Below are 16,504 nucleotides of genomic sequence, written 5' to 3'. Positions count from 1 at the left end.
AGAATTGTTGCATGGTAACATGGCACACAGGTTTTGTAATGTGGGTGGAATCTGAACTCTGTAGTGCCAAAGGGTTGTGAACCTCTATGACCTGCCTCATTATAGTTGTAAGGAAAGCAAAGGGTAAAACCAAAGGGCACATTTTGTTTCCCAAAGATGATTTCTTCTCTGCACTGCAGGAGATGCTCTGTTCCAGAGGAACAAGAACTCATCGATGAAGACCTGTACTTGAACAAAGCTAAAAAACAGTTGAGTATACCTAAGGTTTTAGATCATACAGTAGAGGGGACTTGACCCTTCCTAGCAGGACAGGGGGAGTTTTAAGAAGAGAGAGGACTTCTCTTTCTTTTTTGGCTTTGAATGATTTCCCTCTCACTTCTGTTCTCCTAATTCTTTCTTCCTTCTAATCATCTCCTGAGTGTCTAACACATGATTGTCTTCTGTCTCTCACCTTCCTTTTCCCCTCTCTCTCTTTTGATGGGGCATTGGACCTCTCTCTTCAGTGGCAGAGTTTAGGAAGGCACCCTCAGTTACTCAACTCGGAAGGAACCTTATAACCTAAATCTACAATTGGTAATCCATTTCAGATGAAGAAATTTCATGAGTGAACTAAATAACACTTTTATCTTCTCCTAGGGATCAAGTGGTTGAGAAGAAGAAGCTGCCAGTGGACAGTGAGAACCACCAGGTGAGAGACAGTCCGCCATCTTTGTTTTCTCACAGAAAATTTTCCCCAACAGAGGACATAGGTTGAAGAAAGCAGCAGTCTTGAAAGCTGCGTAGAAATAACAAACCATTTCTTCTGGTGATCTTTTTTTCCATTGGATCTTTTGATTTTGCCTTGATCTGCTGTTACTGATGTTCAGATCACCAAAAATAGAAGAGCCAAATCTTTTATTTCTCAGATTTGGATTTCATACTGATTCTGGACAGTGTGAATGTCACGTTCAGTGTCCCAGAATATTCAAGGCTGTGTTCCGTCCTCATACAGGCTGCTCCTATTGAGTGTCTAGTTTTTCCTCAATCTCCTTTCTTCCAGGATTCAAGGGTGATTCCTTCCTCCTTCCTCTTGGGAAGAAGGGGTGGTTCTCTCTGCCCCTCCCCTATCCCTGCTTTCAGGCTGGCTGGCTTTATAAAGACTCTGCTGTTTTGAATTTTCAGGAGCACTGTCTCTCGGACATGGTTGCCCAGCTCCGGACGCTGAAGGGTGCAATAAGGTTGGCCGTCCTCTCAGGGACACTCCTTTCCTGACAGCCACCATAGCACCCATGTCTCTTCCCCACCCAACCTTGCCTTTCTGCATGATCTTCCTCTTGACCCTCTTTCCTAGAGATATCTGCTAGTAGCATGTTAGATTCTCCTTCTCCCCTCCCAATCAGGGTAGGTCAGACTGGTGAGGATAGAGGCAATTTGATACTAATCTTCTGACATCCTACTGAGACCCAGGCATATGAATAACCAGGTTTCATACCCTAATGTCTTGGCTTAATCATCTGATCTAGAGATTGGGAGATGTCCTGGGACCGCCCTGTCCTCATTCAGTTTACCTCCCCTTTATATTCCTCTACCTTCATTGTTTCTACTCTCTTCCTCAGCTGGCTCTCCCACGAGATCTTAGATGCATGTCTCTGTGTGTGTGCACTGGGAATATGCGTTCGTCTCTTGCATGCATTTCTCCAAAACCAGCCCTGACATTTGCTGCGATGCTTACTCCCTCCACCCCTGCCCGCATCACAGATCTCAGAGGAGTGACCCCCCAGCCCTCAACTGGGTCACAGGAGAGAATTAGATGGTGATTCGGGGGCCTGGGTGTGTGTTGTGGGTGGGGTGACTCTAGGAGCCAATAAGTGAGTTGGGGAGGTCTGTTGGTGTCCAGCCGATAAGGTTATAACTGAACTAGGTTCAGTGGTCTAGTATACGTTACTGCGCGCTTTTTGTTTCGTGTAGGAAACCAGTTTCTTTTTATTTGGCCAAGTGTTTTCTCCTAGCATCAGAAGGATTTGACTCATCCTTTTGATATTTTATTGAAATTGGGATTTTTATGAATCACTTCTTTCTTTGCTCTAGGTATTTGCCACTCCGCTGAAGATCCCTGCTAGTCGAGATATGGATGACTTGAACAATAAGACAATTGAATATGAGGGAATGGATAGTCCTAGCCGGCCTCCATCTGTTGGAGAAGAAAGCAAGACACCCTCTCTTCAGCTTAAGCCTCTGGATTCCAGTGTTTTTCAGCTTTCCAGGTGGGTACAGAATATAGTTTGCCTTCAGTAGTAAGCCTCAGGGTCCATTTTCCTGTGAAGTAAGCCGGGATGGTTATCATATTTATGCTTCTCCTAAGGCCTAGCATGGACTTCAGTTGGAGAAACACGATTCGGGGGTAACAGAATTGTGTGTTACGTGTACTTGCAATTTTTCAGCATTACAACTGCTGTGTCGAGTTTGTCTGTCTCTCTTTTGAGGCAGTCAACTGACAAATACTTTTATGTATTTTGTATCCCCATTATGTTGGGAACTGTGTTAAGTGAAATAATGGATGTGAAAACTCTTTGAAAAGCATAATATGCAATCCAAATGTAAGGTAATGTAACATAGGTAAGTGTTACTTCTTTCCTTAACCTTAGGAATATTGAGGTCCTGTGGGGCCCCATAGGTCTAGCACATGTTGGCCACATACAAAGAACAACTATTAGAAGTTTGTGCCATTAGGCAAGCCTTCTCATCCATTGTCTCCTAGAGTCAGTTGTGAGTGTGAGTGTCGTTTGGGCTTCACTTGTCCATCTCCTAGCACCTAGTTGGTATGATTTTGTCAGTCTTTCTAACAGGAAGGAGCATAACTCTTCTTTTTCTGAAATAGCAGGAGTATTTGAAGTGCTGAGCGATATGACTGCCCCTCCACTACCATGAGACTGGAACTCAGGACTCTTAATTAGGACTTGCCTTCTCCTATCGCTATACTTCTCCCTTCTGGCAAGGCCAAACCATAAGGCAGGTACAGGGTTGCCCTTTAAAAGTAGAAACTTCTGCAGTTGTCAGTAATGTGACTGTTTTATCGTGGGTTGTGAACTTTTCATTGACCCTCTTCATTTGGGGTATCTTCTTAATATATTATAGGATAGAAGCAATGGTATGTACATAACAGGGTAAAAAAACAAACAAAAATGACTCTTGGCTTTTCCCACTAACGGTACTGAGTCTTTTCCTTGTCTTGCTTCATAGGTGGGTCTTTTCAGTTTCTCATCTAGGCAAATATCTCCATATGTGTTCAAGTTCCCTCTTCTGTGATTCTTCCACAATTAAGCCCTGTAGATATTCGAAGAACCCCATGACCCCCCTGAACGTGAACAGAAGGTCTCGAGAGGGAGTAAGCTATTTTAGGAGTGACACTATTAAAACTCTAAAGGAATTAAATGAGAATCAGTAGGAGATCACCTAGAACAGTGCCTTGGGAGCTAGGAGGCCCTGAGTAACTAGTGAAATCAGAGCCCTGCAACAGGAGCCATTTCTAAGATTGAACTGTGTGGCAAAATAGAGTCCAGTCCGTCTTATGGCCTTGAGTCTCATTTGACTCTGTTCCCACCCATAGTTTTCCAACTCCCATTGTAGGTGAAGAGGGACATACAGTAGAGTGCTGCATAATTTTTAAGCACATTGTTGCCTCTCTGCTTTGATCTCCTTGAGGTGGCCACACATCCAAATTGCCATTGGCATTTCAAGGTGTCATAGCTCTTGAAGGCTATCCTTTCCCTGCTGCAACCAATGCCTTTTCCTTTTTCTGCAGTGTTTCTTTTGTTACCCTGAGTGGTTTCCAGTCCCTGGAAGGAAGTTATAGACGCGGATACGTGTTTGTGTATTTAATGAGTGCAGTATGGCAGTACGGCCATTGGGTGGCGCACTTCATCAGGCTTTAATGAGGTTGTTGTATGAATTATTTATAGAACAGCCATATCCAGGTTTGGGTTTTGGCTATAAAGGACAGGCAAAGTACATCATTCGTGTGTAATTTTAATTTGAGAATACTATTCTTTCAAGGGAAAACGATAACGTGATCAGTGATATTGCTAATGTCCTGTTTTATATAGGGTCAGTAAGCTGAGGCTGTCATTTTAAGCGACGTGGATAAGGGGATTCAGATTGAGTGCAAAGAGTCTGCCTTATTATAGGGAGAAGTGAAGGTATGCAGGGGTTTGGTAAAATATACATGGCTTTCTTGGTAAAACAATGTTAATGAGGTAATAGGTTTAGTCAGCAGTTACAAAGGTCTCTTGTGTTATTTATCAAAACCTGAAGCTAATAAGGGTCCTTGGGTCATGTAGTACAGCTTTCCAACACTAGATAAAATAAAGCCCATACTATCCAAGAGACTTTTTTAAAGTTTTAGCGGAATAAGTTATTTGACCTAGCAGGGGCTCCCGAGGGGTCATTGGAAATAGCTTTGTGAGTTTCACAAACTAGCCAAGGGGATGGGAGGACACGCGGTGAGGAATAGGTTCAGCCAGGATGCAAGTGGGCATAATCATTTAGCTTATTTCTGTTAAAGGAAATAGTCCTTTTTCTTCATTTATTCTGCATATATTTGAGTGCTTGCTGTATGAAAGGCAATGTTCTAAGGCAGTGATGGACTCAAAAATGAAGAATTTTATGGCAGTCAGAGTTCTGTATGTAAGTATCCCCAATACATGCTAGGTTTCATATGTGCAGTTACAAACTTAAGGTCCAAAGTATCCATTAGCATATAGACACAGGAGGGAATTAGTAGCTATAATTTATTTAGTTGTTTAGAGACCCCTTGAATAAACTATATATCGAAGGCTAATTATAAAGAGTTCATGTTTTAAAAGGATAACAAAAAGAAACCATCCAAATTACACTGTAATAGTTGAAGAAGAGGAAGACAGACATTCTGATATGTTTAAAGGAATATTTGAAACAACAAACACAAGGTAGAAAGAGAAGAACAATTTTATAAGTGAATAAAATGGATTCAGCAGCCAGTGTTAACATTTTAATGAGAGAGACTTCCAGAATGGAGAAATGAGGAGTGTGATAGACTCTTTCACCAACAAATAACCTCAGTAACTGGAAAATATTATTAAGCAAAACAAAACAAGCATCTGAAGCTCCTTGAAATTGTCCTAGAGGCATACAGCAAAAAAACATTCATTGAAGAAAATCTTTGAAATCTCAGAGACAACTGCAACGGTCTTCAGCCTTCAGCTTTGCTCCTATCCCTCTTCAAGCTGTATTTTACAAAAACTTCTCAGGGAGTTCTAATCCAAATGGGTATGGTCAAAAAGGTGGGGGCTCCTTCTTTCCCTAGCTCCCAGTGTGGAGCTGTGGTCTCACCTGGGTTGGACAGGCCTCCGGCTTTTCTCAAGTGCCCTAGTTCTGTCTTGCAAAAACTCTATTCCAGGCCAACCCAGAATACTAGGTCTCTCTTCTCCCATGCAGCCCCCACTCAGGGTGGAAGCCCTCCCCTCAGGACAGCGTGCTGACAGTACTGGACTCCTGCTGCTCTAGCTCCAGCTTGCTTACAGGGCAGAGGTTCATGCCTAAAGTAGCAAGCCCCAAAAAACATCCTGGCATCCACATTCATAAAGAAAATTTTCTTTTATGCCACTTTTGGACAGTGGCACCAAGGTTCTGCTTAGGTCAAGGGGCCTGAAAGATGAAGAACTCCTTCACTCTACCGGAAGGACCTGACTTTTATGCGGAACAGATCATGGAGAATTCCATTCGTAAAAGCACTGTCAAAAATACTGGAAATCTTGGTAAGCAGTCATTAAGAGGGCTCTCATAGCTCTGTGATAACACGTTACAACAAGCGAAATGGCTGAGCGGTCAGAAGTTTGCTAACAGAGAGAACCAAGGAGAAAGACAGTCAAGAAAGACCTCTCCTGGCATCACAGTCAGCCCTGGGATTAGGAAGGCTGCACATAGGCACGAGGCTCCATTTCCCCGGAAGCAGTCAGGCTAGGACAAGAGGTGAACTTTAAGGCAGTCCTTGAGTCTCACGCAGATCAAGCAACAAAAGGACAGGGCCCTCAGTGGCACTAGGGACTTAAGCACAGCCTCTGTCTAACCACTGGCCAATTAATAAGCTTTTCTGACCCAGGGGCAATTCCTAGGAAACCAGGCTTAAAAAGAAATCACACGTATCCTGGTAGACTGGAAGACTGTGTGCATGCTCAAAGTCGTGCCCTCCCAGAGGTGATTCGAGAGGGAAAATCCAAGCTGCTACTACCAGGCCGGAAGTGGGGCCAAAACAGATTCCTTGAACTGTGATAGCAGCCTCCACGCCATACATACACCCAATGGGAGAGGGTAAAAAGCTAACTGGCTGTGGGGGCTTAAGCACAATCTGTGACCAGTAACTGGCCTATGCTGACCCAGGGGTGACTCCTGCATGGCCAGGTAAGAGAGAAAAACCAAGAAGAAATCAATTTGTTCTACAGTGAACAGCCTCTGATACTTCTGTTCAGATTTATTCTGCTCTGATTTCTTCAGCCAAGTCACTAAACAACCAAGCAGACAACAACATCAACCACTCAGGCATATGGGAGCAGTGTCCAGAGTTGCTGTTCTGTTATTAAAAATACCCAACTCTCGGCGCCTGGCTGGCTTGGTTGGTGGAGTGTGTGACTCTTGATCTCACGGTTGTCAGTTTAAGCCCTCCGTTGGCTGTGGAGATTACTTTAAAATTAAAAAAAAAAATCTTTAAAAATGAAAATAGTCAATTGTCAGGAAAAAAATCATGAGGCATGCAAAGAAATAGGAAAGTGTGACCTGTACATAGAGGGGGGAAAAAGCAGATAATAGAAAGTGCTCATGAAGAGACCCAGATGTTGGATTTAGTAGACACAGACTTCAAGGCAGCCATTTTAAGGAAGGCATACCTGGGTGATGGGCATGAAGGCGGGCACGTGATAGAATGAGCACTGGGTGTGATACGCAACTGATGAATCACTAAACCCTACCTCGGAAACTACAACCAACCAACCAACCAACCAACCAACACAAATAATGGAGACCACAGGGCAGTCACATCACATATTCATGGTAGTAAAAGAAGAAAAAGTGTCAAGCAAGAATCTTAAATCCAGTAAAACTATCTTTAGAAAATGAAGGTGAAATAATACATTTCCCAGATAAACAAAAGCAGATGGAATTTGTTTCTAGTAAAAATCCCTTTCAAGAAATACTGAAGGGGGGCGCCTGGGTGGCTCAGTGGGTAAAAGCCTCTGCCTTCGGCTCAGGTCATGATCCCAGGGTCCCACATCGGGCTCTCTGCTCAGCAGGGAGCCTGCTTCCTCCTCTCTCACTCTCTGCCTGCCTCTCTGCCTACTTGTGATCTGTCAAATAAATAATTTTTTAAAAATTAAAAAAAAAAAAAGAAATACTGAAGGGGATGCCTGGGTGGCTCAGTCATTAATTGTCTGCCTTTGGCTCTGGTCATTATCCCAGGGTGTTGGGATAGAGCCCCACATTGTGCTCCCTGCTCAGCGGGAGCCTGTTTCTCCCTCTCCCACTCCCCCTGTTTGTGTTCCTTGTCTTGCCATCGCTCTCTCTGTCAAATAAATAAAATAAATCTTAAAAAAAAAGGAATACTGAAGGGAGTTCTTTAGGATGAAAGCAAGTGATACCAGATAGTAATTCAAATTCACATGAAAAATAAGAGTACTGGCAATGATAACTAATTCATTATAAAAGACAATATAATGGCTTTTTTTCCTGTTTCTATTTATTCATTCATTCATTCATTCATTCATTCATTTAGTCATTCATTTATTCATTTATGTATTTGAGAGAGAAAGAGCCTGAGCAGGGGGAGGGGCAGAGGGAGAAGCAGACTCCCTGCTGAGCAGGGAGCCCAACGTGGGGTCGATCCTAGGACCTTGGGATGATGACCTGAGCCAAAGGCAGGTGCTTAACTGACTGAGCCACCCAGGCACCCTTACTGTTTTATTCTTAACTAAGTTAATTTAAAGAATAATTTCATAAAATTAAGTGTATATATGTATATAATTTTATATATGTGTATAACTTCGTTGTTGGGCTCATCCACAGATGTGAAATGTTTGACAATAACAGCACAAAGGAGGTGAGTGGAAGCAAAGAAGTACTGGAGTAAAGAGAGAACACCATAGTAAGAAATGAAGAAAATTTCAAATGGAAAAATAAGGTTGATTAGCAGACTCTATAAACATTATAAATATGCAGTTGCTCTTTCTTCTCTCCACTTCCTCAAAAGGCGTAACATTACATAAAGTAATAGTTACAGCAATGTGTTGTTAGATTTATAAGTGTTAAACTGGAAAATATCCATATAACGTGAAAAAGGAACAGTAGAAGAAGAAAGGAACAAAGAAGGCATGGCACATATAGAATACAGCAAGCTAAATAGCAGATATAAATTCTGTCATTTCCATAATAACAGTAAATATGACTAGTTCAAACGATCCAATCAGAAAATATCAAGATTGGATTTTTAAAAAAATCCAAATATACAGGAGAAACACTTTATAATCAGAGATATAAATAGGTTGAAAATAAAAGAGTGGAAGCAGATATACCATGCAAAAGCAACCATAAGAGAGCTAGAGTGCTTATGCTAATATCAGACAAAGTTGACTTCAAACAAAAAGGTGTTACTAGATTTTAGGAGGAATATTTCATGACAGAGTTCATCAGGAAGATGTAGTAATTATACCTATATGTGGACCTAATAACAGAGCTCCCCCAAATATATGAAGCAAAAGCAGACAGAATTGAAGGAAGAAATGGATATCAATAATACTTGAAAACTTCAATGGCCCACCTTCCATTATGGGTAGAAGATCAGCAAGGAAACAGAAGAGTTGAAGAATGCCATAAACCAATTGGACCTGACAGAAATGTATAGAACACTTTATATTCTTCTGAAGTGTACATGGAGTATTATCCAGGATAAGAACCTATGTTAGACCCGAAAACAAGCCTCAGTAAATTGAAAGGATTAATAACATGCAAAAAATGTAGTCCAATCCCAGTGGAATTCAGGTAGAAATCAACAACAGAAGAAATTTTGGGAAATTCACAAATATGTGGAAATTAAATAACAGACTAAAAAGCTTTTGCATAGTGAAGGAGACCATCGACAAAAAAACCAAAGTAACCCACTGAATGGGAGAAGATGTTTGCCAATTTTATATCCAATAAGGGCTTAATATCCAAAATATATAAAGAACTTAACACAACATAAAAAAAAAACCCACAAAAAATTTGGCTAAAAAATGGGCAAAGGGCCTGAACAGAGATTTCTCAAGAAGACATGCAAATGGCCAGCAGACACATGAAAAGATATTCAAAATCACTCATACCAGGAAAAAACCAAATCAAAACCGTAATGAGCTATCACCTCACACCTACCAGAATGGCTAAAGTCAACAACACAAGAAACAACAGGTGTTGGGGAGGATGTGGAGAAAGGGGAACCTCTTGCATTGTTGGTGGGAATGCAAACTGGTGCAGCCACTCTGGAACCAAACAGTATGGAGGTTCCTCAAAATGTTAGAAATAGAATGACCATTTGATCCAGTAATTGCACTGTTGGTATTTATCCAAAGGAAATGAAAAAACTAATTTGAATAGGTCATATGCAGCCCTGTGTTCATTGCAGTGTTATTTACGGTAGCCAAGACATGGAAGCAGCCCAAGTGTTTGTTGGTAGATGACTAGATAAAGAAGATGGGGTACACACACACACACACAGTGGAATATTACCACAAAAAATGAGATCTTGCCATTTGCAACAGGATAGGGTATAATGCTAAGTGAAATAAGTCAGATAAAAAAAGACAAATATTGTGTGATTTCACGCCTATGTGAAATTTAAGAAACAAAACAAACAAAAAACAAGCAGAGGGAAAAAAAATCAAATGATAAAATGGACTCTTAAATATAAAGAACAAACTGGTGGTTGCCAGATGGGTGATGGGGGGGAATGGGTGAAATAGATAAAGGGGATTAAGAGCACATTTATCTGGAGGAGCACTGAGTACTGTATGGAATTGCTGCATCACTATATTGTACACCTGAAGCTGACATAACACTGTATGTTAACTGTACTTCAAATACATAAGTAGCCACTAAAAACTTTAAGAAAACAGTAAAGTGATTTAATTTACAGTGGCTTCAAAAATAGTCTTTAGGAATAAATTTAACAGAAGTGCAAGTAAGCCTTGTAAACTGAGAACTGCAAAATATTTTTGGATGCGATTAAAGAAGACCTGAGTAAATGGAAAGACATGTCGTGTTTATGGATTAGAAGATTTGCTGTTGTTAAGATGGCCATATTCCCCAAATTGAGCTACAGATTTGATGCAGTCCCCTATCAAAATATCAGCTGGCTCCTCTGCAGGCAGACAGTTGAGGAGTACGACAAAAAAAAAAAGGAGAAAATGAGAAGATGGGGCGCCTGGCTGGCTCATTTGGTTAAGCGTCTGCCTTCAGCTCAGGAGTTCTGGGATCGAGCCCTGCATCGGCATGGGGCTCGCTGCTCAGCAGGGAGCCTGCTTCTCTCTCTCCCACCGCAACTTCCCCTGCTTGTGCTCTCTCTCTCTCTCAAATAAATAAATAAAATCTTAAGAAAAAGAAAAGAAAATGAGAAGAAACTAGCTATGTAGTTTGAAAAGAATTCCTGGTGGATAAACCCTCAATTAGTCCTTACTAAATGAGTGAATACAGGTCTGGAATAAGAATCAGTCCCTAAGGGGAAGATCAGACCTTTACTTACAGAACCGCTAAGTACTTCTAGAACCACTAAGTTCTAGAACCACTTATTTTTCTCTCACATAATAGTTTCATTTTTATTTCCTCTTATGTGCCAGGTTTTGTCCCTTCCTTCCCATCTAGCACAGCTAGTTAAGCTCTCTTCTGTCAAGGAGCTTATACTTTAGTACTTTAGTAGGGAATTTACAAGACACACACACACATACACACACACACAGGGTAAAAAAGAGATAATATGTTATAATTGAGTGCTAAGGTGCTGTAGGAATTCAGAGGTAGTATTTGAGCCAGATTAGACGCGCAGTATTGGGTAGGAGAAGGGCATTCCAATCAAACGAAGCAGCATAAGAAATCATGGGCATTTCTTTTGGCTGGTGTTTTTGAAGGGAAGTAATGAGAGAGAAAGCTGGGGCCAAGTAATGTCCCATCCCTGCCCCTGACTAGCTACATGACCCTGACAAAGTTAACTTCTCTACATCTGAGCATCCTCTTTAACCAATGCAGATAAACATACCACTTACCTCAGGGTTTTTGGGAAAACTGAATGAGACCAGGCACATTAAGCACTTATCATACTGTCTGGCATGGAGTAAGTGCTCAGTAAAGGTTTCTTAGGTTTTGGAATGGAATACCAAACTAAGGCATTTGAGATTTTGTGTTGTGGGTAGCAATAAATAAAGATTTCAAATAAGGGTGTAACATAAACAGGGCAGCACCTTAGGAAGATTAGTAGCTTGGCAGCAGGTGGTCTGTCAGTGAGAGAAGGGGAGACTGGAGGAAGCCATTGCAGTAGCTCAGGACAGGGAATGTGAGCTCAAACCTGAGTATTGCTAGTAGTAGAACTATGTAAAATTACTGAGAGTTTGCTGGTGTCATAACACAAATCAGACATAGGAGAGGGAATGGGTTTGACCTTGACAACAGAAGGCCAGTTTTCTACACCCTGAGACACCAGTGGGACAGGCAGGAAGGGGTGTGTTGGGTGATTGGAAATTCCATACTAGAGATCAGGGCTGGGGGAATGACCAGAGGTTATAGCCCAGAGGTGGTCTGAGATTACCAAAGAAAAGAAATACAGGGAGAGAGATAAAGATAGAACCCTTGGAGGCAGCAAAAGGAAGAGAAAGCATATCATTTGACTAATTGCCTTTCATAGAAGTGTGGTCTTGCTATCTGGGATCGTGTACCCTTCCTTCCTACCTCTGAACTGAGAGACTGACTCTTCCTCCCTACCACAGCTAAATGGGCCCTCTGCAGTGGCCCTTTATGCAGGTTCTAGATGAATGCATTTGGTCTCACATTGCCCCTAAATATTTTTGCTTTCCCCCTAAGGTTGACACAGCAAGACCAGTTTTCTTTCTGGGTGAACACTAGTTTCAAAGAATGTTCAGGGCGCTGTAAGAAGCTAAGGTTTGAGATGTCTTACAAACGTTCTCAGAACTTGCAAAGAAAAGTGGGCAGCCTTGAAACACTGTAAGGTGACTGATGACATGCCTGATTCTTTCTCATTGAAAATTTGGAATTTGATATTTACTTAGAAATTTCTACATTTTCTGCAGGGAGGACAAAATAATTATGGGGTAAAAATGAGCTGGCGTGCCGGGGGTGGGGGAGGTGTCCTGTCCTACTGCAGGATTTTAAATTGCCTGTGGATTTCACGGGTGCCAGTCATTTCCTTAGTTCCTTCACCACTTAGTGCGAATAGAAGCCAGAAATGGAAGGCAATGGTGCCATTACTCTCCTGCACTTTCCTGAAGAAGTGAGGGAGTGCCTGTTTGCCCTGACAGAGGGCCGTTCTTTTACCCGAAGAGGGAAATGATTTGAAGTGGCCGATTCCACTTGTTTGTTTCTGACTAGGGCCCTGTGTTTTAATTAACTTTTATAAGTGAATAATGGGCTATAGCCACAATCCAGTTGGCTGGCAAAGGAACTGCATGGTGTTCTGTTGCAATATAAAAAATGTGCCTAAGTCTTTGATACTGGGAGGTTTTTGTGACACTTGAAAATTAACGAGCTGGCTCAGCTTTCCTCCGCATACTCTACCAGGCTTTTTATGACCTTTTTTTCCATTCTCGTGTTAGGGGATTTTGCATGTGTATTTGTGTGTGTGTGTGTGTTTCTCCCTTTCCTTGCCTTTTGGAAACTTCCGAGTCACGCTGGTTTCAATCCTGTTTTCAGAATTCTTACCAAGATCAACTTGGTCTTGTTATATCCAGATACTGACTCTCATACTTTTTGATTTCATCTCTCCATTCAGACTGGTTGCTAGCTCAGCAAGGTGCATGAGTGAAGGATTTGGAGTTCGGGGGTAGAGTTGTGTTTTCCTAACCTGAAGCGATCTGTGGATAACAGCTAGAGTCAGTTCTAATGCAGGAAGTTTGGAGAGAGGCTCCATGGGATAAGAATACACCTAGCTTGTATTTTGACAGCTTAACATTTAATTCCCTCTTCTTCTTGCAGTAAGTACAAATGGATCCTGGGAGAGGAGCCGGTGGAGAAACGAAGAAGGCTCCAGAATGAGATGACAACACCTCCTCTAGATTATTCCATGCCTGGCCCTTATAGGAGGGTGGAGGCAGCTGTCTCCTACCCAGAAGGGGAGAACAGCCATGATAAATCCAGTTCGGAGAGAAGCACACCACCGTACCTTTCTCCAGAATACCCAGATGCAAACAAGAATCCCAGTCAGAGTAGGGAGGTGTCAGTCCTGTATTCAGGGGCCCAAGACCAACACCAGGGGTCCCTGCTCCCTGAAGAATTAGAAGATCAGATGCCAAGATTGGTAGCAGAAGAATCTAACAGAGGCAGCACAAATGTAAACAAAGAGGAAGTAAACAAGGGACCTTTTGTAGCTGTTGTCGGTGTTGCAAAAGGTGTTAGAGATTCAGGAGCTCCCATTCAACTGATCCCTTTCAACAGAGAGGAGCTGGCTGAGAGGAGAAAAGCAGTGGAATCCTGGAGCCCCGGGCCTTACCCCTCCGTGGCCTCTGGTCCCCCCCCTGCCGCAGCCACTGGGGAGAAGGGCCGAGGTTCTGAGGAGGGCGGAGGTCGCAGTTCGCCAAAGATGAAGAACCAAAGAGAACTGGAAGAACTGAAAAGAACCACAGAAAAACTGGAACGTGTTTTGGCTGAGCGGAACTTGTTCCAGCAAAAGGTTAGGGCATCACCTTCCCACTAGGAATAAGAGATCCTTGTAACCAAGAGACCAGAGAGTCGCGGCTCTTGACGATTTCCCGTCCTGAGGCCTTTCCACAACAGAAGCCATCGACTCATTCTGTGCCGTGTCTCAGACTGAATGAACCCGAATGGGCTTCCCGCCCCTATCTGGGGATTGAGAAGGTCCCTCAGTGGAACGTGTATGGAGGAATGTATTAGGGACACATTTTGGTGCACTCCTAGCATGTGGGGGTCATTGAATTTCTGTTTCTTGGACTGCAGGTGGAGGAGCTGGAACAGGAGAGGAATCACTGGCATTCTGAATTCAAGAAAGTCCAGAGTGAATTGGTGACCTACACCACCCAGGAGACGGAAGGCTTGTATTGGAGCAAGAAACACATGGGCTATCGCCAAGCTGAATTCCAAATTCTGAAAGCCGAGCTGGAGAGAACCAAGGAAGAAAAGCAGGAACTCAAAGAGAAACTGAAGGAGACAGAGATGCACCTGGAAGTGCTGCAGAAGGCTCAGGTCTCCTACCGGACCCCAGAGGGAGATGACCTAGAAAGGTTAATTACTAGGGTTTAGTTATCAGCTTGTGAGTGCTAACGGGAAGCATCCCTTAGGACCCCCAGTTATTGGCCGTAGCTAAGGGAGGAAGCCTTAATTAATTTAGAGGCCACCAAGGAGCGAGGAATTACTTAGAGAGCTGCAGTCTCCCTGTGTTTGGTGGCACCGTGCTTTCTTCTTTCTGTCTAGCTAATGGACACGTCATTGTTGAGAGATGTAGGCCCATTTTTAAGGAGCTTCATTTTGTTCTGTTGGCTAATGACTTCATGTCATCTCTTCTGCCCCCTCACTCCATCATACAGGGCTTTGGCAAAGCTTACGCGGCTGCGTATCCACGTCAGCTATCTCCTTACTTCTGTCCTCCCTCACTTGGAGCTTCGTGAGATCGGGTTTGACTCAGAGCAAGTGGATGGGATCCTGTATACGGTGCTGGAGGCAAATCACATACTGGATTGAGCACCGGACTATACACTCTATATACCCTTCTGTACCCTACCCTACCCTACCCTACCCTACCCTACTCTACCCTACCCTACTCTACTCTACCCTACCCTACTCTACTCTTCTCTTGTCTTCTCTTTTCTTTTCTTCTCTTCTTCATTCCCTTCTTCCTCCTCCTTCCCTCTCCCCCTCTCTCTCCATCTCCCCTTCCCCCCCCACCTTTTTATGCCTTATATAGAGAATCTTTGAGTAAATCCTGGCTGTCACTCATTCTGCTTCTTATTCAGTTTTGATGTGGAGAAAGAGGCTAGTTAATAGGCTTTCAGGAGTTCCAGGAACAGAAAAAACCGTAATCACCAAGCCAGGTGACCTGAAAGCTTTAATTTTCGTGATGTAGATACTGGCCTGTTTTATATCCTTTCTGAAGTGGTTTGTATTCATTTAGGTTAAATCAGCCAGCAAATACTGGGTCCAATGTGGTAGGTGTTTGGGGATAAATTAAGAAGTAGAATTCATGGCTGCAGCCTTCGAGCGTCCAACAACCTAGTTGGAAGTGCAGGACACACGCCAGGTTCACTAACTGGTACAAGTGAGGGGTACAAACGTGATAGAGAAATTCTGGGGGAGGAAGGTGAGGCAGGCATCACATCAGAAATGGGACCTAAACTAAGATTTGTTTAAAGAACGAGCACGACCACACTGTCAACAATGGCAACAATGGTTGTCCTCTAGGGGTAGGACTATGGTTGATTTTTTTTTTTTTCTTCTCGCTATCTTCCTGCCTTTTTCAAATTTTCTATATAAACCCATTATTCTTCTTACATTGGAAAAAAATAAATTGTTTTAAAAAAGAATGAGTAGGTTTGGATATAGATATCAGATGAGAGACTGTTGAATGTATAAGGTAATTTTATATTTGCAGTTCATGTCATTCAGCATTACCTCTGGAAGAATAGCATGAACAAAAGCTAGAATGTGAAAAGGACATGTGATAGCAGTGATGGGTTAATGTGAACAGAACTAAGGTTAAATCGTGACCCACCTACTCACTCTCACGTGATATTTACACGTCCATGCATGCTCAGATTCAAAAAATATGTACCACCGAACTGGGATTTCAGGAAGTGGGGAAGCCCTTTTAGAGCACGGAGGTCTGTCTGCCAACCCTCAGAATTCACCACCCACCTGCTCCTCAGCCTAGTGCTTGAGTAAGGGGCTGGTCTCATATTATCAGAAATAGTAAAACCTACACTCTTGTAAAAGTAGCTGTTTTGTTTATCCATTGCTTTATTGTATTTGTATAGCGCCTACTCTCCAACGAGTTCAAGGTACTCCTCACAAAACATTGAACAATGAACACTTAAACGATGCCAGCAGTGAAAAACAAGTAAAGGAGAAGGAACCGAAGGGGATGGTGGAATGGGCTCAAGCCCTCGCAGTAAGGATTAGGAGGTACAGAGGGATGTTTGGGGTATTTGTTCTGGTTTCTCTGCAGAGCGACTTTGGAAGTCTCTCCCAAGCTTATTTTGCCTCCTTGGCGAGGAGGCCCGGCACAAGTACTCCAGGGAGA

General features: G+C 42.7%; 1 protein-coding gene across 4 annotated transcripts in view; it reads left to right on the top strand.

Annotated features, from left to right (window-relative positions):
- MORC4 (MORC family CW-type zinc finger 4) overlaps nucleotides 1-15,290 on the top strand; it is a 51,809-nt gene extending 36,519 nt beyond the window's left edge. For 3 of the 4 annotated variants that reach the window (XM_032330636.1, XM_032330639.1, XM_032330637.1), the window contains 6 exons: nucleotides 180-248; nucleotides 637-688; nucleotides 2,068-2,243; nucleotides 13,231-13,924; nucleotides 14,209-14,492; nucleotides 14,796-15,290. In XM_032330636.1, coding sequence (XP_032186527.1) covers nucleotides 180-248; nucleotides 637-688; nucleotides 2,068-2,243; nucleotides 13,231-13,924; nucleotides 14,209-14,492; nucleotides 14,796-14,949 — 1,429 coding nt within the window. In that variant the 3' untranslated portion in view covers nucleotides 14,950-15,290. The remainder of the gene's footprint in view (nucleotides 1-179; nucleotides 249-636; nucleotides 689-2,067; nucleotides 2,244-13,230; nucleotides 13,925-14,208; nucleotides 14,493-14,795) is intronic. The other variant, XM_032330638.1, reaches the window with a different exon arrangement.
- Nucleotides 15,291-16,504: the final 1,214 nt, after the last annotated feature.

The sequence above is a fragment of the Mustela erminea genome, chromosome X (genome assembly GCF_009829155.1).
Source record: "Mustela erminea isolate mMusErm1 chromosome X, mMusErm1.Pri, whole genome shotgun sequence".
NCBI classification, from domain to species: domain Eukaryota; kingdom Metazoa; phylum Chordata; class Mammalia; order Carnivora; family Mustelidae; genus Mustela; species Mustela erminea.
The sequence above is the reverse complement of the archived record's forward strand: the minus strand, read 5'-3'. Positions and strand labels throughout refer to the sequence as shown.